The following is a 26,307-nucleotide window of genomic DNA, read 5'->3' as shown; positions in this document are numbered from 1 at the left end:
GAACACAGGTAAAGCAGCGAGCACAGACATCTCAGCTTGCTGTGGCTTAGGAAGAGTTTAACAATTCACCTCATACTACTCTTTCATATTATGACTGTTATAAAACAGTTTAGATCAATTTTATAGTAACTCTTCTGTCCATTCCCAGAAAGGAAGGAGAGAGAGATGGACTGCTCCTTCACCCTTCTGCTCCGGTACCTGATACACTGGACTTATGCAGGAGCCAGAGGACCCAAAGCAGCTGGAAGCTCTGCTTTGTGTGCCTGACAGCCCACATACTGCACAGAGGATAAATACAGACTGGTATCAATAGGCTCGTAAGAATTGCTTTGAAGAAGTTACTTGCAAAGCCCAGCACTAGAAGCAACAGCTATTACCTTCTCTGAGCACCCACCACAACACAGTGACACAAGCAGCTTCTGAGATGGACCTGGAACTGCAACTCTCCCACTCGAAATCCGTGACAGCGCAAGTGCTTTGTCCATGGGCAATGAACAACGGCTGGTTAAGCGGCCGGTCCCAAGACACAGACACGCTGCTTTTTACAGGTGCCTGGGGAGATCCTGAACACAAGCCTAAAAAAAGCACACCTCAGGCCTGGCCAGCTCGCACAGGTCACACGATGTTCAGCAGGCAGGAGGAAGAGCAGAGGCTTGCTCCCAACAAGCCCTCCAGAGCTCAGCTCACACAAGGCGGTGCAAGAACTAGTACCTATTCGTAACAGGCAACAGGAGACATCACCATCCTTGATTTTAAATCTAAAAGGCTGTTGTGGTTTAACCCCAGACGGCAGCTAAGCACCGCACAGCCGCTCACTCACTCCCCCCGCTGGGACGGGGGAGAGAATCGGGAGGGTAAAAGTGAGAAAACGCGTGTGTTGAGGTAAAGGCAGTTTAATAAGTAAAGCAAAAGGCAAAGCAAAGCAAGGAATTCGTTCACCACTCCCCATGGGCAGGCAGGGGTTCAGCCATCTCCAGGGAAGCAGGGCTCCATCACACATAATGGTTTCTTGGGAAGACAAACGCCATCACTGCAAACGTCCCCTCCTTCCTCCTCCTTCCCCCCCATCTTTCTATACGGAGCATGACGTCATATGGTATGGGATATCCCTCTGGCCAGCCTGGGCCAGCGTCCCGGCTGCGTCCCCTCCCCGCTTCCCGTGCACCCCAGCCCACTCGCTGGCAGCCCGGCGTGAGAAGCTGGACAGTCCTTGACTGCTCAGCGACAACTGAACACATCAGCGCGTTATCAGCATTATTCCCATCCCAAATCCAACACACAGCCTCGTACCAGCTTCTGTGAAGAAAACTGACTCCGTCCCAGCTGAAACTGGGACAAAGGCAAATGGTATTTAGTATAATCTGCATGTTGAGAGGAGAAGCATGGTTTTCCTCTCTCAAGGACAGGCAGGGCTGGGAGAAACTGCGCTACAGACAAGAAAGAGCTAAACCAAAAGGCTGGAGTTGCAAGGAAATTCCATCTTTGTTTTTGTTTTTTCTTTTCACTATGAAAAACATTGTCACTCAGACCCATTTCAGCATTTGACCAACAGCGTTTCACTTGAGGGCTTCACTGTGCAGGGACAGCGGCAGCAGCGTCTGAGGGACAGTCTCAGATCCCCACCCGGTCTCACCACTGAGCTACAGCAAGACACTTCTGCACTGGGTTTATTCATTTGCAAATACCCCTGACAGAAGTCAGTTCAGGAGCAAACGTCTGCAAACACACGGGCACGGCGGCAAGAAGGCTGCAGAGCAGACTAGAGTGGCCATTGCACATTAGGGTCCTGAAGAGAGGAAAGCGCCGGGCTGGAATAGCCACAGGACGTGTGAAAGCACCGCAACACAACCCGAGATACCCCGGCAAACGCCCTCCGCCTTCCTGAGCCCAGTCCCTGCAATCCCCCAGTGAAGGCTCCAGCCCCACCACCTCCACCAGCGCCTGCAGACTGAAATGGGGAAGAGGAAATCAACCTCCGAGTCAGCGGGAGGATAATATTAGTCCTGGAAATGACTTCAGTGAGCCCATCCTCTTGCAGTATTACGAGGCATTAGTCACAAACTTTCAGAGTCTCCCATTTGCCTTACCTAATTACATTACCTAAAGAGCACTAAAACTAGGAACATGCTAGATCCCTGCCCTGAAGAGTTTACAGTGCAAGCCCAGTAAATTAGACTTGCTTATATGCGAGATGCAGCGTAATTCTTTAATAGACAGCCACACCGATAACTACAGCCTGTGCCGTTGTAAACCATGCCTCGACTAATTGCTCCACTGGTTTATATGGAGCAAACAGGAGAAGCTACCTTCGTCTGCTCAAGGGAGAGGAAGGATCATCACCTAAACCATCAGCTCATGAAATAACAGTGAGCAGAAGGACTCCTTTCCTCAGTGGGATAAGCCACTGTCAGACCCACTGATACTCTGACACCGGTTACAGCTGATCCCGTCCAGAAGAGACCCTCAGCCAAAAGGTGCCGAGCCCCAACACACAGACAGAAGCAGCTAAACACAAGATGACGATGTTAGGGGTAGAAGAGATGGCCCAAGAAACCATGAAGAGTGAGAAGATTACAGGTGCATCAAGCGCTGGAAAGGGGCGAGGAGTGAGCGCAGAACTGCAAAGCCAGCTCCCAGCGCTGGCAAGCGCTACTTCTGCTTTTCGAATGGCCTGTCGTGCTTGAGAAGCTGCTCAGCGAAGTCACTCCAGAGAGGTCACCCGCCTCGGTCTTCAGGATTTGAAGCAAGCTATCCCTGGTGAAGACTGATTAGTAAGAATTTTAAAATTTTCTCATTGGAAATAAGAGGTTTTTACAGTAATAATGCTTATTTTATGTTTCAGTGGAAGTCAAATTTCTGCAACAGCTGGAAGCTATCCCACAAGGCAGGACCGTTATTTCAAATGCTATTCTGCAACCGTTGTCTATGGAAATCTTATTTCTGGAATTAGGCTATTTGTTCTTTGTGGGGTTTGGGTCATGTGTGTCGTCGTCCCCCCCCCCATTTTTGGTTCCCCCACTCCAATTTAGTATAGCCTGCAACCAAAATCCAGACAGATCATCACTGGTAGGAGAGTTTTACCATGAGGGGCTGGCAGACATGCTTTGCCTCCATCTCTTCAGCCTGCTTCATTAAAGACTCCTCTGCACCAGGACAGCAAACACCTGGGTGAAGGGCAGCCCTGAAGGTCTCAATCCCGAGCACTGCATCTCACAGCACAGACTTTTCCCAGTTTCTCCCATTACAGAAGGACGGACACAGAGACTTTGAAGTCTGCTGTGCAAACACGGTTCAGAACCAACTGCTGGAGTCAGAGATGAAGTTTACGGAAGCCCGTTATAAAATGGCAAAGGGGCGATTCCCTTCCAGCAGGGTGACCGCTTAACGGAGACTTTTATAAGGGGCCAACAGCCGGAGGCTATGCATAGCTGCTGGCCGGGGGTCTCTCCTGCATGTTCTTTTTTTACATTGAAGTTGAAATAGCATTAATATACTGGAACGGGAGACAGAGGATCACAAATCGCTGTCTGGTCTTCCTATCAGAAGATCCTCTAGTGAGCGACTTGATAAATCAATGATAATCATTTGCTGGATTTCTAAACTGTGAGTGCAAATGAATCGCCAGTCGATGCTTCTATGGCACACTATTTCTATCATCATCTCAAAAGAGAAAAGTTACCAAACCCAAGAATTAACTCCCTAGAAAAGATCAGAAAAAAATCAGGGTAAAACAACCTAAACACTTAACCTCTTTCTCCCGGCCACTGGGAACAGCTCAGCTCCTTTAGTCAAAACAAAGTCTTTGTTAAAAATAATGAAAGAACAGGTGAAGTCTAAATACAGAAGGAGTATGCATCCTAAAAATATTTTTGGCCATGAAGCCATCCATATAAATGCTTTATTTGCTCACAAGCCAGACACAGAGGAAACAAATTTTCCTTCTGCACAGCAACTATTGATTACTCCACTACACGGCACACAGCTGATAGGGGGGTTTAAAAATAAACATACATATATACAGGCACACACAAAACATACACACACAAACAAAGCTACACTGCCAGACCAGAAAGATTTGGTGTCTCAAAAAATCACAGATTAAGCAGATTCTGTTTCAGGAAAGACAGAATCCAGAATTAACAGCTGCAACGTCAGCACTCAATCACTAAAAGAAAATCTTTTAGCTGCCAAAACCCAAAGTCTTTCTAAATACGGGGCAATAAACTTGCAGCCTTAAGGGTTCAGTGCTCTGACTGGCAAGCGTTTCCCTTGCTTTTCTGTACACAGCATCTGGTTTAAAAATAAAACTCTCGAAAGTCATTACAACTCCATAAACACACCGATCAATTCTCCACACAGCTCCTTTTCCTCCAAGTTTCAGTTAGCGACCAAGTTCTAACCGACAGGAACAGTCTCCACGAACCACACGTTCCAGCAAAATACAAATCACATCTTCAGCACCGCGGATCCGCTCCCGCTGCCTTGTGCCAAGGGTCGTCGCCCCTAAACCTCTGCTGCCATTGCAAAAATTACTGGGGACACACAAGCCCGGGGGAGCAGCCGGAGCCGGCTACCCTCGCAAACAAAACAAACCAGGCATTCCACGGAGGAGAAAAAAAGAAAATTCAGGCATTACCTTGTAGAGAGACGGAAACTTTAGCCAGAACTGCATTTGGGACATTGTAAAACAGCATTCAGTTTGCTGTCAGCGGAGCAGGACGTGGATGAAGCAGTAAAGGTGAGATTTTTCGGCGTGTGATGGAGAAAGGTCTTCATTCATGACCGCGACAGCGACAACAGCCAGGAAGAGAGCTCATCAAGGGTTTTTAAAAATCAACATGCAGAAGAAAGGAGTGAAAATGGAGGAGAAAGAGACAGCCATACAGTGCGTCTGTCCTAAGCCTGTGGAAATTTGCATATAGTGTTTAGTCATGAAGGAGAGTGCTCTTACTTCCTCTAAGTACAAGGGCTGACTTTCAGGAAATGATGCCTGCTTGGTAAGTCAGTGAAATTACTGGCAGTGCGATGAGAATTACTGTACGTGGTGTAATTCAACCACAGATACACTGTAAACAAAGCCGAGCTCCGCGGCGCGCGGGGCAGGAGAGCTCTGGGCAGGAGCCTGGCGGCTCCTCCGCCCCGTCCACCCGAGGGAACGGCAGCCTTGGCCCCCCTCGGCTCCTGCTTCGGGCCGGGGGAGCCTGCCCTCCTCACTCCAGGGGCTCGGGTGAAGTAACCAAACTGAAAAAGATTATGAAAAGTATTCACAGCTTCCCCGTGCCCCAAGAGCCCTGTGCTTTCTTTTGTCCTCAATACCTGCCCCACCCCAAATACTGCAAGTAGAGAATAAAAAGGAGTAGCCATTTTCTTAACTTTTATTTCTAGATCATTGTGATTTCTCCGTGTCCAGGAACATTGCCTTCTTTTTTTCCAAGGCCTTCCTTTTTGACTTTAACAGTTTTGGTAACAGAAATACGCAGAATTTCTAGTGGGGAAGAGAAAAAGGCACAAAAAAGGGACCTCTGAAAGGGATGCAGTCGTTTTAAGCCTCAGCAAAGTCTGCTCCAACGCAGCCCGAGGCTGAAGAAGTGAATTTGCCAGAGTACCCAGCGCCCTGCAGAAAAACCATGAGAACGTTTCTGGTCACTTTGGGTGCAAGAGGTTCCCGTTTGCATCTCCCTGGCACGGCCGGGGGCAGCGCCGGGCTCTGGCCGCAGGGTTGGCCCCCCCAGCTCCCACGGGCTCGGCTGCCGCGGCTCAGAGCCGGCCGGACGCTGCACTGCCGCGTCTCTGGGAGCGCAGCTTCGGCGAGGCTCGCGGCACACCGCCGCCGTGCCGCAGAGGAGCGCGGGGCACGGGGCTCGGCCTGGCCGGCAGACCCGGCAGCGCACGAACCCAGCAGCGCGGAGGCACGTGCCGAGGACGGGGAGGGGAGCACCGGCTGCAGATCTCGCCGTTGCTGCTCCGAGCCTTCCCAGGCAACCGTGGCACAGCTTCCAGCGAAACGCAGCTCGCCGCCGCTGTGCGTTATAGGGCCGGCACTTGGTGCCCGCTGTCGCTGCTGATGCAAGTCCTCTCGGGGCCTCGCGCTGAGAGCTGCTGGAAAATCCCACGTTGCGAGGCTCTTCTCAAAAAGAACAACTTTGGAGCGACAGAGACAGCAAAGCCCCTACCAGGCCTGCAAGAGATGAGAGCAGAAAATGAGGTGCTCTCCAACCCCTCTGAGAATCAGGGGGGATAAACCAGAGGGGTTTTGCTTTACCACATCGGATAAGGAGGGAGGACCGGCCCCTGCAAGGAAGAGACGCTGGGTCCCAGGGCTGGAAAACCACCCTCAGGACAGAAACCTGCAACAGGGCTCATTGCCAAGGGCAGCTGGTACACGGCCCAACTCACTGCAGCACAGCGGTTCCGCAGGGATTAATACATTAATAGCCCTTAATAATGAGGATCCATGTTCTGTCACGCAAAACACCTAGTTCAGAAGAGTGTTTTCAATAAGCAAACGGGAAAGAACAACCGCCTCTCCCCAGGGACTCAGACGGCAGCCAGGGATGCTAGTGCCGCGGTCAGGGAAAGCGAGGGAAGGGCAGCCCCAGCAGCCCTCGCCCCGGCGGCGCTGGAGCATCGCTGCTGGGCTCTTCCCGGCATCAGAGCTCGTTTCACCTCCCGGTGAAGGCTGCGACCAGCAGTTACGTGAGCTCTGCCACAGAACAGGCATTCTGCAGGATCTGCGTTAAAAATGAAGAGTTTGGTTCCTGTCGGCAGCTGGTTTGGGGTGGAGAAAGGCAGCGGGTTTTCACTGCTGCTTTTATCTGAATTTGATTGTATTTAATTAGCTGATAGTGCCCTGGAGCTTGGGATAGGTGCTTCATGTTTCAAGTGAGGAGACCAAATACATTTTTGAAATGTCTTAATCAGTGACTTGCTGGTGACTGCTTTGCTGTGTGACCTTGATCAAACGACCGATTCTTGCTTAAGACTATCAAGGTCTTGCTATTTATGCAACCTTTAAACAAAGCAGGTGGTTTATTTCCTCTTCCTTTTCTGTCGGTGGACAAATGGGGCAAAATGTAGGCAGCAACACTGGGCTGCCAAAAGGAGGCGAGACGTATGACATTGTCATAGATAACCAGGACAGCTAAATTGATTTTGCAAGACCACGGTAATATAATCACAGAAGATAAGATAACCCACTGAGAAACCGCCACCTGGAATTTTAACAACCTGTCCCAGGGGAGGAGGCATGCCACAGCATTTCTACTCTCCGCAATTAATTCATGAACATGCGCGCTGACAGACGGGGACAGGAAAGCACAATTATTCCAGCATTCACATTAATCTGACTTACTGTCTTCCAGCAAAACCTGAAACGTGCAACCCAGTTAGTTACTGTGTTTGGCAGCCTTCGCAGCATCCCCTGCCACCTCCTAATCGCTGACCTACAGGACAGCTTCCTGAACGCGCTGGTGCTTTCTTGAAAGCACGTGCTGAAGTTCTAGGAAAGCACAGATACTAATCAATCTAGACTAACACACCCGTACAGGAGAAGACCTGTCGGCTCGTCACCCTCATGCAACCAGAGAGCTCGGGAGGGTTTTAAATTTCCCGAAGTACTCTTCTACCAAAAGACAGGGTTTTTGGGCATGTCCAAGCACACACAGCAGGCCCCGAATGCCGCCGCAAGCCAAGCTGCTGGGTACCCACCCCATGCAAACAGAGCGCTGCACACGCAGGAGGGACACCCGACCGGAGACTAGGATACGTAACCAGATCGCAGCAACACGTCTTGGAAAAACAAGTCTGAGAGCAGCTAAAGGGTGGAAGAGTCCTGAATATCTGCACACTGCAGTTTGTCCCAACAGGGTTGTTGTTTTTTTTTTTTTTTTTCCCAGAGGAATGAAAAATGGGAGAGTATGTATCATACAGACCATGCCTCGCTTTTCCTGCTCCCACGACACGGCTGGTTTCACCCGGCTGGGTGCAAGGCTTGGCTTCGCATTTTGGCTGCTTCGAGAACCCAGAGCCCTTCCGGCCACACGCAGGGCAGCCTCCGCTCCAGTTTCAAAAGCGAGCGAGAGGAAGCAAGGTGCGTGGTGACTGCATTGAGAGGCTTTGACAAGTCGAGACCACAAATGGTTTATTTTTAAAACAGACACTAAGAACAAGGATAACAAAGCAGCTGGTAGGTATTCTATAACCAGAGCTGAAATTCAGTGGGTGTGAGGAGGGTGTTGGGATCAGCGAGCCCTACCAGCACATGGCTCCCTTGAGGACTGGAAGTTTGGGAGGCGATCGGCTGCTGTTCGGGAACGAGGAGAGGACCAGGAGACGGCCTGCCACTGAGCAAGGACAGAGCAGAACTCCCAGGCTGGTGTTCCTCCTTGAAATAAGGAGAAACCAGGAAAACTTGTGAAGCATAAAGGCAAGCCAGCAAAAGAGCAAACTCTTGCAGGGGATCCTGAAAGCTGGAGGAAACCGGTGCGTGGCAGCAGGCAGCGCGATGCAGCGACTCAGGGAATAGCAAACGTATGAGGCGAGGGAAAGAAGAGCGACTGAAGGTGTCAGAGGCAGTATTTCTCGTGGTGCCTGCTGCGGTAGGACCGCTGGTGTTTCGAGTGCATTATGGATCGGGACATGTAGTGACTGCCAGCAGAACTGGAGACGGGGAAACTCGTTCAATCAGACTGACTCAGACCAATTCTGCTTTGAATTAAGCATCTATTTAAAACCATCTCTCAGTGGTCTGCTATTAAATTACATTACCAGCATTTTTAAAGAGCACTCTGTGTTTCAGACCAGTACTTTTCCCACTTTTGTTAGCTTTATGGAGGGGAGGAGGCAGAGCACAGCGCTTGCCAAGAACTTCAGAAGGCAGTTCTCCATCGCCTCCCTGTGCCTCCTCTCCTGCCCAGAGGCGGACATCACTGTTTGAAGGTAGCAATACAGATGAAAACTAACAAGTCTGGAACTGGGAAGATGCCAGAGCCCTCCAGGCCCTCGTACCCCCTCCCTAGGGCCACGGGCATCTCAGCTGGCTCCTGCAATTCACAGCCAAGCACAACTGACAACAAATTATGCCTCAAAAGCAGAATTACTCTCATTTAACCACAGCTATCTCCACCTGAGTTAGTCTCAAGAGTTCCTTTTATACATGGAAAAGGAAGATTCACTCCTAAAGCACAGCTCATCCAACCAAAAGGAGATGCTGCTTCAGAATAATGTCAGCTGCATCCCAGGTGTGTGCCCTCCTCCTCGGTAGCCAGATCAGGGTGGCTAAATCAGACAGTCAGGGCAAACCAAGCCTTGGTCAGTGGATCCTGTGCTGGTATCCGAGCCTTGCGGTGCAGGAAAGGGCTGCAGCACCCACACACCCCTGCCTGGTCCGGCCCTTCGCTGCGAACCCAGCGCACAGGCACCGACCAGCTACCCGCGTGCCTGGCTCCAGCACAGCTCACCTTCACGCAGCTGACGACCGAAGCAGCCAAACCCTTTACGCGTGCCGACAGCCCAGGCCGATGCCGCCGTCTCCTCGTACACCGACGGCAACACCCGCTCAGCTCCAAGTGGGGAGCTCAGGCGGGTACGTGGCCGTGTTATCTGGTGGATCATCTCAGAGCACGTTCCTGACGTATCACCACCCAGGCACCCTACATGCGGCGAGCCGCGGCGAGGCAGGAGCCCACGCTGAGCGCGGGGCAACGGCAGACACACAAATACCGCGCTCGTGGCCATCCTGCCGGGGAGCACACGCCGTCATCACCGACGCAATTTCGCCATGCTTCCTGTAACTAGGTCAGAGGAGCCGTTATAATCACAGCCTTCATTTTTCTAAACCAAGGCCTGAAGTAAAGTGTTAGGCTTCTCACCGAAAGTGTTTATAAAGCGTAATTAAATCAGCCAAAACCCCAACCCTGGAGTGCAAAAACAAAGACATAAGCATGTAAAGCAACTTGTTCCTAAAGTGCTTCAAAGGCACCAGAGCCAGTTAACTGTCTTCAAATGGATTTTAATTTCTGTATTCCCTGTAGACATAACTCCAGGACAGCAATAGGAAGTTCCAGGACGTTTCTTATTCCAGGAAACTCTTCATTTCAGTCAGAACCAAGTCTTTTATATAATTTAAGAACTGTTACATTGATTTCTCTTAAATCACCACAGCTCTGTGCACTGAAGCACTTTTAAAAATTAATACTTTTTTTTAAGAGTAGGTTAATTTCTCCCCCCGCTTTAACAAGAAAGATTAATAGGAGATTGCAGGGGGCCGGTAGTGAAAGAGGGCTGGTTTGTGATTAACACGTGTGGTAAAGAGCCCCCATACACCACAAGCAGATCAAACAAGGCTGTAGCCACGTCTTTCCAGCATTACTGCAAATGACTCTGCTCAGGAGCAGCCAATTCCTCCCTGTCCCCAAAGGCTAAATCAGCCTGGACTGACCTCCTTCCTCCAGTCCAAGCACAACTCACATTTTCAAAAGGGTACCCCAGCTTCCTGCCAAAGCGTTTCTGCGTAGAGCTGCTCCACTGCGGAGAAAGGGAAGGAGCTTCTGCAGAGCCCCTCGCACGCCCGCTGCGTCCACACCTTCCGCGCCCAACAGGACCTGCTGTGCCTTCCGAAAAGTCCTGCTCCGGACAGCCACAAGGAGCGCATCAAATGAAGTTAAGCAAAGGGAAACACGGATTGACTGTCAGAAACAGGCGAGATCGTTTTAGATAACAAAAGGCTCAGAGGAAATGGGCAGAGTCGTGTGCTTTAAGTAATTCTAAACAGGACAGGACAGTGAACTTTAAAGAAAAACCTGTGGCTAAGAGCTGCAAGTATTTACGTGACAGGTATGCTTTTCTATAACAGGTTGCTCTGCTTTTGAGGTAAGGCTCTGGGGACAGACCACAGCTCACCACACACACCCGCCGAGGGACAGCAGATGCCGAAGTCGAAGTTAAAACCTCCTGGATTTAGTGTTTTGCTGTGGCAGTTAACAGTTCTCGCCATCAGTGACACAAGATAGCGTTATGATAAAAATGCCTTTGCAGCAGAATTACTGCACACAAGCACTGCACTCCAACTCACCAGCACCTGAGGCTGGAGGAATAAACAGCAGAAAGTGAGGAAAGCTATGGAAACCAAAGCCTGCTTCTCTTCAGGACTTTGATTTCTACGGACATGTGTGCAGTCAATAGACTTTTTCCATAAGTAGATGACACCACGTGGTCTGGGCAAGACTTTGGCTTAAGACAACAGTTCCCAAGATCAAGAAATGCTATCAGACCCCAATATGGCCTCATACAACTATTTTTCTAAACCTCAGTTTAAGCCACTTGTTTATATAAAGAATGCCAACAGACCGGCAACAATGAATCACCCAACAGCAAGCCAAAAGCCAAAAATATTGTGGAGGAAACAAGTTCAAGTTGACATTAGGCTGTTCTGACCATGCAAATGAAGCACCTTGTCCAGTGTGCAGACGGTGTTCAGCAAGGCTGCTGCGATACACGCAGAAATCGCTCTTCACCAGACCCAAGCGGCAGCAGCGAATGATTCAATTGAAAAAAAATTCCCAGAGCAATTAAGAAATGTGGCAACTCCCACCCACGGCATCCTCAGGCCAGCAAAGGCTTTACACTCTGAAGGTAGAGCTGAGGACCTCCAAAACAAAATTCGGAGAGAAGATGAGGTGGGGGAGGAAATGCCAGTGCTTGAAGAAAACGCATCAGCCTTCCCACTCTCCAAACCCTTGAGTCCCCCAAACCCTAGGGCATGTGAACAATCCTCCAACCATCGCCACCAACAGAAGGCGTTTACTCTTCAGAATCGTCACCTGCTCTTTAAACCTTTTAAATCCTTTTTCAGTACTCCTTGAAAACTCTTTAAGGAGACAAACCGCCTACAGGCTATGCAGTCCAAGTTGCTGGAGTCTGGTTGCAGGCATGTTTTGGGGAGGCGGCGTCCACCAGCTCGCCGTCACATCGCACACAGGCATCACAAAGCATCACTGCAGGTCAGAGAGGACACTTCCACCTCCCTCCTCTGCCCCCCCAGGACAGCAGGCCGAAGTCAAGCACTGGCAGGCTGCTGAGATACATAAAAGGCTGTAACTCAAGGGGTTACCAAGCTCTCCAGTGCTGCTGAATTATCACAGATCAGATTTTGGTATCCGAGCAAAGCCAAGAGAATAGTCTGTATTCATGTATGAATGCAGCACAACTTCCCAGATAAGCACTCAGTCTACCTCGTCTGCCCAGTGACCAGAGATTTAATCAAGAATCTCTTACCAAAGCCCGCAGCAAACTCCTCATGTTCTCTCTTTGGTTTCAGTCCTCTGTTTGGCATGGTCGTAACAGCACAAAGTTTAACGGGACTTGCCACTCCTGTCACCACACTAGGCAAGTATGGAAAAGATAGGTACTTTCCTATACAGTCACCTGGAAAGCTGTAACCTCTCAAGCTGCTCCCACACCTTCCGAATGGCCTGTTTCAGTTTTCCAGGCAGATTGTTAATATTTAACAGTTTGGCATCCGGGACAGCAAGAAACCAGTGAAGTGGAAAATGTTGCTGAAGCAAGGGATGGAAAAGCTCCAGGACACTCCCGGATGACTCCAGACTGATGCTGCTGCCTCCAGTTAAGTGCCTGCTGCTCTCCCAGATTCAGGTTCTAATTCTGGCTGCTGAGAAAAAAATCATCGGCTTTTCTTTGGACGAGCAATGACTTTAGAAAGCCCTAGATTTTATCAATGGATTTCCACATTAGTGCTTATTGCACTCTAGTATGTGAGAGCACTAGGAGCAAACCACGTAGATACCTCAAAGAAGTCAAGGGCCGAGTCTTCAGAAAGGCTGATTTGGCTCCGTACTTCAGCAGAACATGCCGTTTGAGCTGGAGGAGGACTAAAGACTGAAACACCTCTTTGAGAGACAGTAGAGCACAACACTAGTGTTATTTCACATGAATGGGCACTGTCACACTAGACAGCTGGCAAGCACTGTCCGTCTGTCCTGTGGCAGCTCTAGACAGATACCACCCCTCTGAGGTACGAACTCGATCAGCTCAGTTTCAGATTGGAAAATAAAGCTCCAACAAAAGTCTTGTTCAGTGTTTCTCCGTTTCGGAGCACACAGGTTGACACATGACTGCCTTGGGTTATCTGTGGGAATCTCCAGAAAGCCCCAAGCAGTCATGCTCAGCGCACAGACTTACAGACAACCACCAAACAGGACAGAAAAGCACCCATAAAAATGCTCTGCTCCTTGTGGGAACCTACATGGCACTACCTGCTGTTATGTGGTACAATACCCGAGTAAAAGAACTGGCTTGGCTGTGTTAGATTCGGAGTCGGAGACTTCATCGTTTCTACACGTGAAGGAGAACACCACTCACAAGCATGCTGCTACAGGTGCAGTCTCACAGCTGGCTTGGGAAGAAAGGGTCCATGCAAAATCGTAACCGCCTGCAATCACCTCGCTACCGCCTGTCTCTCCAAAAGGATGAGAGTGGCACAGGAATTATTTCTTGTTCTGGAAATCATTTGAGGTCAGTTATGTCTGGTTTGTCTCAGAACCCTCCTGCTCTTTTATCACCCAGCCAACACAAAGAAGCATATTCTTTTCACAAAGAATCTCCAAAAATCTGCTCTTCCAAGCTGGCTGAGATCAATTTCCGTGATGTAGCAGGGGAAGGAAGCTGATCGACCATTTAGGTACCAGAAAATACTTAAGTTAAAGAAATAATTAAACCCTTTTCCCGTTAAACCCATCAGCCAAACTACACCAGACCTGCAAGCTGAGACCTATGGAGATGACCCCTCTCCCCATCGCAGCCTTTTAAATGGCTTCTACAAGTTGATGAGATCACATTTCTGTCTCATTCCTCCCACAATTAATTCTGCAGGAGGCAAAGATCAATGCTATTACGATTCATTTACTTACCTGGTTTTATCCAGTTAGAAGACTCTGGTCAACAGCTACGGGACTGACCAGACCCACTGCGTCAGGCGAGTCACTAACGTGAGGCACCCCCAGCAGCTTTGCTTAGGGAGATGAATTTGGGCTACCACACCAGTGGCTCACCTCAACAGGCACAAATCCCCAGCATACGTAAATCCAAACCTGCAGAAATCAAAGCCCCAGCGAGGTTCAAAAACCTCTCTCTACCACTATCAGGGCAAATTAATACATCCCCCTCAAGAAGAGGGGAAACGCATCAATTTACTGATGCATCAATTAATGAATCATACAGGAAGAGACAGATTACAAAGGCAAAAATTTCTATTTACACATGTGTCTTGACATTCCACAGTTACTGAAAATAAAATACATTCAAAAGCACACAGCAGCTTAACGGGGCCTATTAAAGTACTTCTCGATGTGCCAAAGCACAATGAAGTACATCCGTACTGCCCCAGTTTATCCTCGTGTCTCCCTTGTGCTGTTTTCAGCAACTTAGGGCTCCATTGTAAGGCATGTGTGGTGAAACATCCAGAAAGGTCAATCTTCACCTGAACACAGAAGAGGGGAAAAAACCAAACTCAGCTCCATCTCACACGACACCCAGAGCACCCCGTGCTTATCTGTCACACCGAGTCACAAACCTGAAGCAGATAACTGTGATGTTCAGATTAGCTAGTACCCACACTCAGAGGAAGCTTGGCTTCTTTGCGACCAGAAAAAAAACCGATACTTTTAGTGAAACAAGTTTGACTCATAGATAACAGATATTAAGATTTTTGAGAGACCCCATGATTCTGCACACCTTTGAGACCCTCCAAGCACCCGAGGCTTGAAGGTCCAATCTATCAGCAACTGATGAGCCACCAACCAACCTGTTAATGAGGTCTCATTAGAAGACCTTAAGCATACTAAAAAAAAAAAAAAAAAAGAAAAATCAATCATTCACTAATTTCTAAAATAAGCACCCTGTAGCTTTGTCTAGCCAAAAAAACCTATTCTGCACATGGCTTGTAGCACGTGCCTGTCCCTGAGCACTGCCACAGCCCTGTTCCTTCTCGTCCTGCCTTGTCCGATGGGAGAGGCATGCTCAAACAGTTGTTCAGGGCACAAGTCAGGGGCTGGAAGTAAACGGGTGCTCTGCAACTCTGCCTGCACCCCTCCTCCTCCTCGGCTACCTCCCGCAGGGTTTTGAAGCCCAGCAGGCTGTGCCCTTTGCCTGCCCGAGGCTGGATGCCAGACTGCATTGGCACTGGCAGGCTTGCCAGATAACCAGTACAGCGACCTGCTGAGACAGGAGGAGCTCATTCAGCTTGGCTGTTGCCCCAATAGGTCAAAGCAAGGTAACATTCTGCAGTTTTACTCACTATGTATCTTCAGATGCTGGAGGAAAAAAAATAACTAAGGCAAAGAACACACAGCCCGACACTGGTAATATCTATATTAACTCCTAGAAAGGATATAGCTAGTCCCTTCTTTATTCCCAGTCAGCTCTGTCCTATCAGCTGCTTTCCAGTCTTTAGTGACGAATCTTATGATGAGATGCTGCCAAAAGCCAGTGCAACATTTCAAAAACGCCATGGGAACAGCTCCCTCCCACCCAGAGAGGTCCCTGAGGTGAGGATGCCTGTTGGTCCCTAGAGATGCTGAATGAACCAGGGTGACTATTCATTCCTCCCACACTTCAGCTCTGCAAAAAAATGAACTGGCTCCAATCTCCGTTTGCTAGACACTGAGTTGATGTAATCCCTAAATATTCACCATCCAGGAATCCACCGCTTGTAACCAGTGAGAATGCACATGCAACATACACAAGTGAAGAGAGTTTCAGGAGGCAAATGGTTTAACTGACTGATGCATGTTCAAATTCACACTTACCTATGCCCTCCTGCAAACAGGATTCTCCCATGCACTGTCAGTGTTTATGTTAAACATCACTTTAAAAGACAGAAGCAATTTTACCGCAGATAAGCTGCTACCAAGCCAACAGATAGCTTCTGAGTTGCTGCTGTCAGGGAATCTATCCCAGTTGCACGCAACTCCTATCAGGTGCTGGACAAATTGAAGATATTGCCAGTCTCTTCCTTCCTCCTCAATAAGACAATACTGAAAAATAAAACCCATCAAGTACCATTCTCCCCCAAAGCCATCAGTAGCTATGTACTTACCTGAGGAAAATCCCCATTTTTTGGTAAGAAGTCAGTGGGGTCCACAGATGCATAGTTTGTATCCAAGAAATGTGGTCTGCTGATGGAATTCATATAAAAATCGTGAGGGGAATTAAAATATTGCCTGTAAGGAAATGGGAAAAGCAGTTATTTCCTGTCAGTCCTGAGTATTTCTTGGGTTGCTTCAGACTCCATCAGTGGTAAAGTTGCAACTATGGGGTGACACACATAGGATATTGATGCTTTAAAAAAGCTGTGTTTATCCAGAAGAGCTATCTAGGCAAAATAATACATCCACAAGTTATATCCTACTTCCCAGACTCAGTAGTGTAAGAGTCTGGAAAACTGTACTAAGAATGCAATTCTTGGCGATTTGTGTAAACTGGGAAGGATTTCATAGATAAAGAGGTTCTGCAGGTTCTTATATATAATATAAATATCATAAATAAATAATATTTCAGTCCTGACAACAAAACTAAGCCTCTGAGATGTCCCAGTGCCAAGCGTTTGTTGGGTGTGATGGAACCTGACAATCACACTACATAAGGACAAGCATCAAGTTTCATGGAAATATCACACCCCAGCTAGTTTGGGCCATAAAACCGAAAGAGCCCTGCAAACTAGCACAGACGGGCAAAGAACCCCCCCTGCACATCCTTGACAGGGAGGTTTATCGGTCATGATCTTTAGTTAAAGACAGATAAAAATGGAAGGGACATGCAGCCCTAGACAGAACTATTAGCCCAGGCAGAGATGAATTTCGGGGGTAACTGATCGTACCTAGTTACACGGCAAGATCTCTGCTGAACTAGCACGTGAAGAAAGCAAAGGTCTCCTGCTCGCTCCCTCTTGGGCAGGGCACATGCCAGCGCTTCCTCCTGCCTCCCTTCCCCCAGCACCGGCCTCCTCCGAGCGGAGAGGAGGTAAGAATTGCAAAAGAGCAGACAATTCCCTTCCTCCTTCCCAGGAACAGCCTCTGGCCTGTAGAACACGACCGTCTCCTGGCTTTGCTATTACACACGCAAGCCCCTTCCCTCTCCTGCAGGAGCAAGGAATGTGCTTCGTAATCTTTCCCGTAAGGGCCGTGCGCTCACGCTGCTTGGGCAATCGCCACCCAACACATTTGCGTGCTGGAACCACTAAAACGTTTCACCCGATCCGACTGGTTTCCTCTTGCGGCAAGTTGTACGTTCTTCGTAATGCCAGGGTTACAGAACCCACAGCAATAAACTTTAACAAGGCACTGCGGGGAAGGGAGAAACAAAATTTAAAAAGAAATACTACCCAGGAGCAGAGCTGGGAATGACTGCGCTGCCAAAGTATTATTAAGCACTTAAAATGCCATGTGTGGCTAGCAGCTCATTAATACTCCATGCTTAACATTTACATATGTATTTATGGGCAAACACAGTTATCTCGCTCTGCTAAATGCCTTTTTCCTGCTCTTTTTTCATCATTAAAGATAATACTCTCAGAGGTACTCCCACAGCTCCCTCTCCCTCTTTTCCTTTTTCCCTTCTTTTCAGTGCTACCACCGTTCCACGTGCTGCAGAGACACCAAAACAGCCACCCAGCCCTGTGCCAACGCAGCGGTGGATTTAGCACACCTGCACATAACAGCGTCGACAGCCCAGCACTGACTTCGGCTCCTCCTAATCTATTCGGGCAAATTAAATCTGCGCATAAATTCTGGGAATTAATGTATTTACACACAGGGAAAGGCTTGTTTCAATTGCTTTCAAGTTGAAACCGCTATGGTCTCACTGCCTCTCTTGCATGAGGTCAGAGCTTGGCCAGTGCTAACGAACTAACTAGGGAAGGGGAAAACTATTTTTACCGGAAAAGTGAACACCGCCTCCTATTTCACCAGCACCTCGTGGATCTGGACAAGAGTCACTTAAGGTAACGGGAAGGAGACCAAGACAGCCTCAACCTCCCTGGCCTGAACTGCTGTGGAATGACCAGCTCTGGTATGTTATTTTGCTTCCCTTAATCTTGGTTTTCAAAGCTGTGAATGCAAGATGCACTTTCTTCTTGCAGCCTGAAATAAGAGCCAACAGCAACTCAGTGCACTGCTTTGAGATCCTCTTAGGAAAGCCACCGAGTATACAGTGCTTGCCAAAGTCCTTTTAGTACCTCTGGTGCAGTGCTTTACTGTTCCTCCAATAAGAACTTAAAGATAGTCACCCTCTTTGAAGAGCTGGCATAAAGGAACCAATTTGCTCGAATTGAACTGCAAGAAAAAAGCATTAACTGGAAGAATCACGTAAGTATGGGAACCTTGCTGTATTGTCAAAGCAAAGATGCAAAAACAGCCTCACGGCAAGATTGCCCTGTACATACCTGCTCACCCTCTCCGGGACTTAGTTACTGGTAAACTGCTCCATGGAAGCTACTCTGGGTCAACAGCTTCCCCTCAGAGGCCAAGGGTGTTCACTGGATAACTAAAAATCATTTTGGAAAGGAAATTTATACTGGGTTTAATCACACTGGATTTACAAAAGACTGCCCATTTGCACTCTTATCCTAAGATCTGACTTTGAGCTGCAGCACTAAAGGAGGAACCGGGTGTCCTGGACAACAGAAAACATCTGCATTCGTCAACTCCAACATTGCAAGTCCATGTACTGTCATGGAGACACTCAACTTGCTCGTGAAGAGCCAGGCTCTGGCTAACCCGGCCCATTCCAGAACCAAAACCCACCTCATTGAACTTAGAAGACAGCCAGGGACCCACACAATGGAGGTCCATCCAGCGGTTGTGGGCAAGTACTGCACCAGCCCCTTTCAGGCCACCTATTCACTTTAACCATTGAGGTTGGCTGTTGAAGTAGTCAAGGCCCCACCATCAATTACTAACCTCTTAGTAATTAAATACATATGCTTATTATTTAGTCAGTGAAACTCATCTCTTCAGTGCTGAGATCAAAGTTTAATGAGTTCATGCTAGGGACTTTGGAGTCATCTTATTTTACTTTTTTTGGCTGCAGAAAACCAAGTGCAGATCTTCTCGATGACTAAAACCGGACCTTTTTAAGCCAAATGACTGAACACATTTAGTCTTTATGTTCTTAGAGAAATCATTCCGCACACTAAGGTGAAGTTTGGTCCGGAGAAGCGCTGTGCTCTTCAGACAGAAGAGGCTGCACTGGCTCCAACCAGCCCCCCAGAAGAGCAATGCCCATTGCGACTCAGCCAGCATCAACACCACTTTGCTTTGCAGAAAGGTAGTCACCCCCATGAAACCACCCAGACAAAAGGGAAGGAATGCTGGTCTCCCACTTCTGTTTGAAAGAGGCAATCTGGCTGAAGAGCTCAGTTTGAAGAAATCAGCATCTCGTTGTGTGAAGAGGAGGTTACATGTGCTGACCCAGTACATGTCCTTCAACAGGTGCTGGTTAAGAAAAATAAGCGTCTGCTCCCTGCCCCACAGGCAAAACAAGCCAATAAAGCCAAGCCCAAAAATTCAGGTGTTACAAAAAAGAATATTTAGAAATCTAACTAGTGGGACATTTTCCTGTAGGAAAACATGAAGGAAAGTACGTGAAGGTGTGCAACATTCAGAACCCAATGAGCACCAACAGTCTTACTGCACAGATGGTTGCTACCCTTCTTTTAGGAATAAAGCAGCTGGCCCAGAGAAATTCTTTCATCCCCCAGTCCTGGGACATTATGAGCTGGGTGGGGAGCATCTTTGGATTATATCAAGTTCAGACAATTGCTTTAAAGAGCAAGACTGCTTTTTTTTGCTGCCACCCACTCTAAACATAGCAGCAGTAGAACAGTTTGGTACGAGGCAAACCTGAGCTGACATCTGACTCACCCAAATCATTTGATGTCAGTCCAGCCAGTGGGTCTCAGAGTAGGGCTATTTCACATACTCCAGCAGAATGTTGTTGGGTGGGGTTTTTTTTGTTGTGTTGCTTTGGTTTGTTTTTGGTTTGGGTTTTTGGTTGTTGGGTTGGTTTTTGGGGTTTTTTTTGTAAATTATTTATCATTTCCTCAGTTTTGCTGAAGCTCAGGACTTTCAGCAGCAGGACCTAGAGGAACACACACTGTGGACAGGCTTTTACAGGAATACACATCTCAGAGGTGAGCCATGTAACACACATCCCTCTCAGGAGATGGGTCTCCATACTTGGACAGCTTAAGCTTGCTTTAACAACACTTCTTTAGACTACTGTGATATTGTGCCTGCCTCACATGCTTCACACCAGCTGCTCATCGATGCATCTGAAGCCCTTCTGGGGCCATGGTGCCATTTCACTGGAGACCTCCTATGTGTATTTTGGCCAGGCTTTATGCTCTGATGTTATAGCCCCTCCATTCAGAGATGCAAACTCCACATCTCAGGCCAGCAGAAGATCAGAAATGAGTTGGCAAGGTCACAGGCGGCCTCAGCATCAGTCTGGCACTCTTCTTTCCCCATCGTTAGATCAATTTATGCTTTTCAAAGCCTACTTCACTATTTTAGCAAGCCATACTCCATACGTAAGTGGCTAAGTGAAAATGGCAAGAAAGTTTTGGAAACTGGGGAAGAAAGCTTTGCCCCCAGTTTTGAGAAATACGTTTTTGCAGATGTGTGACACCACTTCCAACAGCACCACTGGACTGACCCAGATTTCCTTGAAGCAAGGAACGTATTGAGCCTACAGCTGCAAAGGAAGCCCAGCTCTTTAGGGGTAACTGCCTTAGAAAATGAACTGAGCTACAGCTCTTCCCAGCAGGGGACCCGAGCCTCATCTGTTCTTTCAGCAAGATTTAATACACTGTTTACGTTTTTCAGGTTAAGACAATCTGAAAGAAAGAGGCAAGCTTTGATGTCTTTTAAAGAAATTCTCCAGCATGAAAGTTAACTACTGCAAAGAAACAGGAAAAACCTGCTTCAGGACAAAGCTGTTGCTATGAGAATAAGCCATATACAAACACAGCCACTTGCAAATGAGACTTCTTCTGCAAGGATTTTGAAAAGAAACTTGGGCTAACTCTAATGCCATCTGCATTCTTCTATTTTACAACATGGGCTATAATTATAACTCCCTTTAAAATCCCATTTTTCAATGTTTCCATCCCTTTCAGAATTCCTACCTGTAACACCCCAACCCTAAATCAACCTAAAAATATTCAATTGCAGTTTTCAAATACAGAAGGACAGACTTTTTTTCGTGAAATACAGATACAGAAAGGTATTTTGATACCTGAAAGGTAATTTTTACAATTACCAGGATATGAAAAACAAGAAGCTAAAGGTACAACCGTGGCTAAATCATTCGCTAGCAAATAATTACCACAATGAGTCTCATTTCCAGAAGTAACTATAGCAAACTCAACAAGTTTACGTTTGTGTTAAATGCAGGCATGTCTTTGCAGGGTCAAGGCTGTAATGTTTCCAGCAGAGTTGACAGGAGCAGCAGAGCAGTACTAAACAGGAAGAAAGGAAGGGGCAAAACCAGAACAAATGGTCTAAGAAAATACCCAACACAATAGATAAACACAATCTAATCTTGTGGTTCAATACAGCAAAACAGAAATTCTGTTATAGCTCTCCTGAGGATTCACAAAGTGTAATTTACAGGAATCATGCTCAAAAAGTACACCCTCTTCCAATCAGAGACAGGCTAGCTAAGAGCAAAGACACTGAACTTATCTGATAACTCCTCTCAAATTCTCACTTTGGGGAGTATCTAGCAAGGCAGAGCTCCACTCGGCACCTGTGGGACAGCTTCTGTGTAATCCTGCATCAAGAACGGCCCTATTCCATCCACCCTGTCATTGCTGGCTAGCCCACCCTGCAGACTGAGGTGGACCAGGCACACGGGGAGCAAGCAGAACTAATGCAGAGACAAAACATGTCCCATCCTTCTGAACACAGGAGCTGATTCCCACTGCTGACGGCCAGGCTGGAACTGCAACACTCCAGAGGATGGATCTCCCTGCTTTTCCATGGAGATGCTAAAATCCCTTAAAGGAGGAGATTAAACCAAATCCTCAGGCACCTGGAACACAGTTATTAGCTCACGATATCAAGTTCTGTTCCTTTTATTTTTCCTTCCTCCCACCTCTGACCCAAATAAAAACACATCCTGTATATCTGTGCCACTCCCTGCGTTCACAAAGAGACCAAAGCAGCCGTCGATCAGCCTTCAAACCTTCTTCCCAACAATCACCACTCCCTGTCCCAACAGAGTTTTAATCCAAGTCACTCAGTGGTGGCACAAGGCCACTTTATGTTGTCCCAACCATCTCCTGTCATGTCCTACCTTCTGATCCAGGATGGAGGTTCATCGTCAAGAGGGAGAAGGAAGAACAATGTTTATTGTTATGCAAAGATCCCTCAAAAATTTTAGGCACGTAATCTGAAAAGGTTTTTGCACTGAATCTAGAAAGCACATGGATGATGTTTTTCTCCATCAGGCAGGGCCACTGTTAGTATGTAAAGGTTACTGAAACACATCACAACTTCACTTCACAGTGCCGTATAGTAGGCAGCTTTACTTAGAAGTCTGCCACAATTTCTCACAGAAGCCCGTACTCCTCACCTCACACCTCACGGGATGAGGTTATCAGTGAAGAACATTAGTTATAACCAGAGGAAAAAGTCACGACTCTTGATGAACTCTGGGTTGCGCAGTTAGGGGCGGTGCACATTTTTTCAATATAGACATGAGATGGTAGCATTTAGTCAGCTTCCAGTTACCTACACAACAGAAGATTTTAACTTCACTTCACCCGTAAGTCTGCCACTTGGTACCAGTAACACCTTCTTCCTTGCCCGCACCATCTGTACAAAGCTAGAGATTGTAGGACGTGTTTGCTCAGCTAGATTGTGCTAATAGGATGTTTTTAAAATCTCTATTGCTGTAACAAATCCAGGCTAAAACAAGGCTGTTCCTCCCTTGTAGCCGTCGCCAGGTTTACCAGAAATCAGAGTTTTTATCTTAAAAAAAAAAAAAGCTGTTTGCTGCTTTTTCCAAGATGTAGCAGTTTATGAAATGCCACAAGATCAGTGTGTGATGCAATTATTTCCCCATCAGTTAGTGAAATAAAGTAAACAAGAAAAGCAGTAAAGAAACAGTTGAATCACAGGGTGTGCAAGAGCAGAGGGGAATTATACAAAGGAGAACAGCACTCACTGGTTTTCACTTGGGAAAGATGAGGTTGGGAAAGAGGCAGGGTAGCAGCTACTCCAAGAGTCTGCAGCCAGCACGGAATTCTGAAAGGAGAAACCAGAACAGTTAGAGCAGCAGAGGACTGGCACGATTACCTGCAGCTGCAGACCTGAGACCAGGCTCATGACTTCTCTCCCTCAGCACCTTCCATAAGCAGGGTGCCTCAATCTCTCATAGTAGGAGAAATCAAGTGCTACACCCTACTTTGAGCTTTTGAACCTACTTTGCTATTACTGTCCCAGAAGGACAACAGGGCCAGTGCCCTTAACTAGCCCTTTAACCTCGGTCTTTCCAGAAAGCAAGCACCAACCCATTAACTTGAAATCGGCTTGCATAGGTAAACACCTGACAACATCCTTGTCTTTTTGCCTTCCCACCTTCCCCACATTAATGGGAAGCTTTTAGCTCGGCATGTACCAATGCAGTCATGGAAGGAATAGAGTATCTTATTGCTCAGCTACAGATCAGTCTTTCATCTGCCCTTTTTTGTGTCCAAAGCAATGATACCTCATGCTTGAAGTAACATGCACTTGGTGAAATGGGCCTCTTTTTCTAACCTCTGTATCCCCATATGTGACAAAACTCTAACAGGAATTATAAACAGAAAACTGCAGGGACATGTAAGCTATTTTGGGGTAGAGGTTCACGTTTTGCCCTGTTGAGAACAAATGCATCAGGGACCCGGTCTTGTTTTAGCAGCTGTATCAGGACAAATACAATCCTATTAATCTCTGCCACTCTCAAAAAAAAAAAAAAAAACAGCACAGCTGGACCCAGCAATAGATTTAGCATGTCTCAGAGACAAGCTGGGGCAGAAACAAAGTCTGCAATTCTGCGTAAACTCTTTAGTCCTTTCCTGAGGAGCCTGGCACCTACCAGCTTCTGGAGAGGCATTGTTTTAACCACAGCCTTGTTTTCCTCCTGCCACTTCAAAGGCAGCAGACAGCCGTCACCTCAGCCCTCCAGCACTCCCAATCAATACTGCATGCCCCTGGCCAGCTGCCTAGAAAGGCTGGTAAACAGCTCCTGTAAACACGCACCGGGGCTCCCAGGACGCTCCCGGCCGGGCTGCTCGGCTCAGGCCCCTTCTGGTGACACCCTCCAGGCAGCCTCTCCCCACCCCTCGCCGAGGAGCTGCTGGGGCCCTCACCTCCATGGCCGGCACGGCGAGCTGGGAGCGGAGGCCGGGGATGCTGTAGAGCGTATTGCCCGACTGCTGGTGCTCGTGCTGCGGATAGTTCTTCCCCCCGTCCATGGCAGGGTGTGCTGAGGGCATCAGCCTGCGTCCTGCCGCATCAAGTCCTCCGGGCGGGTGGAACAGACTATGGAGTGGTGGAAGGTTCTTTATCTGTGCTCTTCACCCTGCACCATGTCCTGGGGTGGAAAAGAAACGCACACTGAAATTTCACAAAAGGGGGGGAGGAAAAAAAAAACCACCAACCCACAATTCTAAGACCAAACGTAGCTAAAAGATCAGTAAACAGATGTCAGCCTGTGAAATGCCTGCTGCCTCTTTATAAAAGAGAGGTTTTTACTGGGAAACGGAGTTCTCAAATATCACCACACCTGGAATTCACCCAGACCTGCGAACTTACATTAAACACACCTCTCCCGCCTTACTGCGAACACCGCGGAAGTCTGGCAGAGCATCACAATCATCTGTGATTTTTGCAGTAGACACACAGCTGGTTTTTAGCTTGAGGAATTTTCTTGTCTAATATACAGAAAGATTCTGCACTTCTGCGCAAACTCAGGACAATCGATTCTCCAAAAATCCTTCGTTTTCATAAAAATATGCTACGTCGGTGGAACATTGTTCCACAGAGTACCGTGGCCAGCTGAGCAGCGAGTGAATCACCTCGCGGGGCCGGAGTGCGCTCACATCTCTGATCTCGCTCTACTCTGATGTCTCCCTAATTTCACAGCAGATGTTCAGTGTGCACTAGTAATTTTTCCCCAATGCTATGCACAAAGGTCAAACCAGATAGTATACTTTTAGCATTAATACTATTAATCTAACAAATAGACAAACTTACCAGCTGTCTTGCATTTTCCCTGTTGCTAAAAGATGAGATTTCATAATCATGCTTAGTAAAACAAGAGTATTGCTCTGGCAGGGATTAACCTCACGACAAGACGCTGCCTTCAGTGCAACTTCTCAGTCAAAAGCTCCAAAGTTCTGATTTTGTTTTCCTCCATAACACCACAGAATGTCGATTTCCAATTGGATTTAATGGATTAAAAAAAGAGATGGTAAATCAGAGGAACAAGAGCAAAGCATCCATGATGTCTTTACTTCCATGGCATCTTTCTTTGCCCCTCTTCTGCCTCCCATGAACCTGTCTGCCCCCAGGAGCCCGTCGCATGATGGCCGAGTAAATGAAACTGGCCAATACATTCTCATCAAGCAAGCTAGCCAAGCAGAAAAACTAAGTAGTGCAAACCGAAGCTGCAATTTAAAATACGCCAGCTTTGATCACTTAGAAGATACTATTTGCTACTAGCAGTATTTTTGAAAAGTCATTTCTGAGTCAGAGTCCCTGTAAAAATAAGTGACCTTTCAGCGGACAAAATTACTTCTGCATTTGTAATGGAAAGCGAAATTAAAGTGACTCTTTCTTTCTCTGCTGGCAGCAGCCATGCCAGGACTGCTCTCCGAGCAGGGGACCACAGGGGACCACGGCCATCCCCGCCGAGCCCGGGGCGAAGAGGCTGACACCCACCCCTCGGGGAAGAGTTACCAGGTGAAGTCCTCGTGTTCAGGCAACTTTCTGGGTGAAGAGCAGAGACTGGCCATCCCGCTGCCTCTGCTCCTCTAACAAATTGCGGGCACGCAAATGCCTTCGCGAGACACAGGCTTCCAGACTGAATTAAGTCATTTGCCAGAGGCTAAGCGATTTTGCTGTTTAAAAAAGTATTCCCCCTTTTATCTTAGATTGGATATTATATCTTAGATTTATATTTTATATTTATATTTATATTTATATTTGGATATTATATCTTATATCTTAGATTGGATATTAGGAA

The 26,307-nt window shown here is 47.6% G+C and overlaps 1 protein-coding gene across 1 annotated transcript in view; it reads right to left on the bottom strand.

Moving 5' to 3' along the window:
• Positions 1-24,692, bottom strand: part of SBNO2 (strawberry notch homolog 2) — a gene marked incomplete at its 3' end in the record, with an annotated part of 50,922 nt that extends 26,230 nt beyond the window's left edge. Inside the window, exons 1-3 of the mRNA XM_082011087.1 lie at positions 24,431-24,692; positions 23,245-23,324; positions 16,112-16,235 (exon numbers count right to left, since the gene is read on the bottom strand). Coding sequence (XP_081867213.1) covers positions 16,112-16,235; positions 23,245-23,324; positions 24,431-24,556 — 330 coding nt within the window. The 5' untranslated portion in view covers positions 24,557-24,692. The remainder of the gene's footprint in view (positions 1-16,111; positions 16,236-23,244; positions 23,325-24,430) is intronic.
• Between the last annotated feature and the right edge of the window lie 1,615 nt (positions 24,693-26,307).

Source organism: Phaethon aethereus (assembly GCF_964289735.1).
Source record: "Phaethon aethereus genome assembly, chromosome: 26".
In the NCBI taxonomy this organism is placed as follows: Eukaryota; Metazoa; Chordata; class Aves; order Phaethontiformes; family Phaethontidae; genus Phaethon; species Phaethon aethereus.
This window is presented reverse-complemented; position numbering and strand designations above follow the sequence as displayed.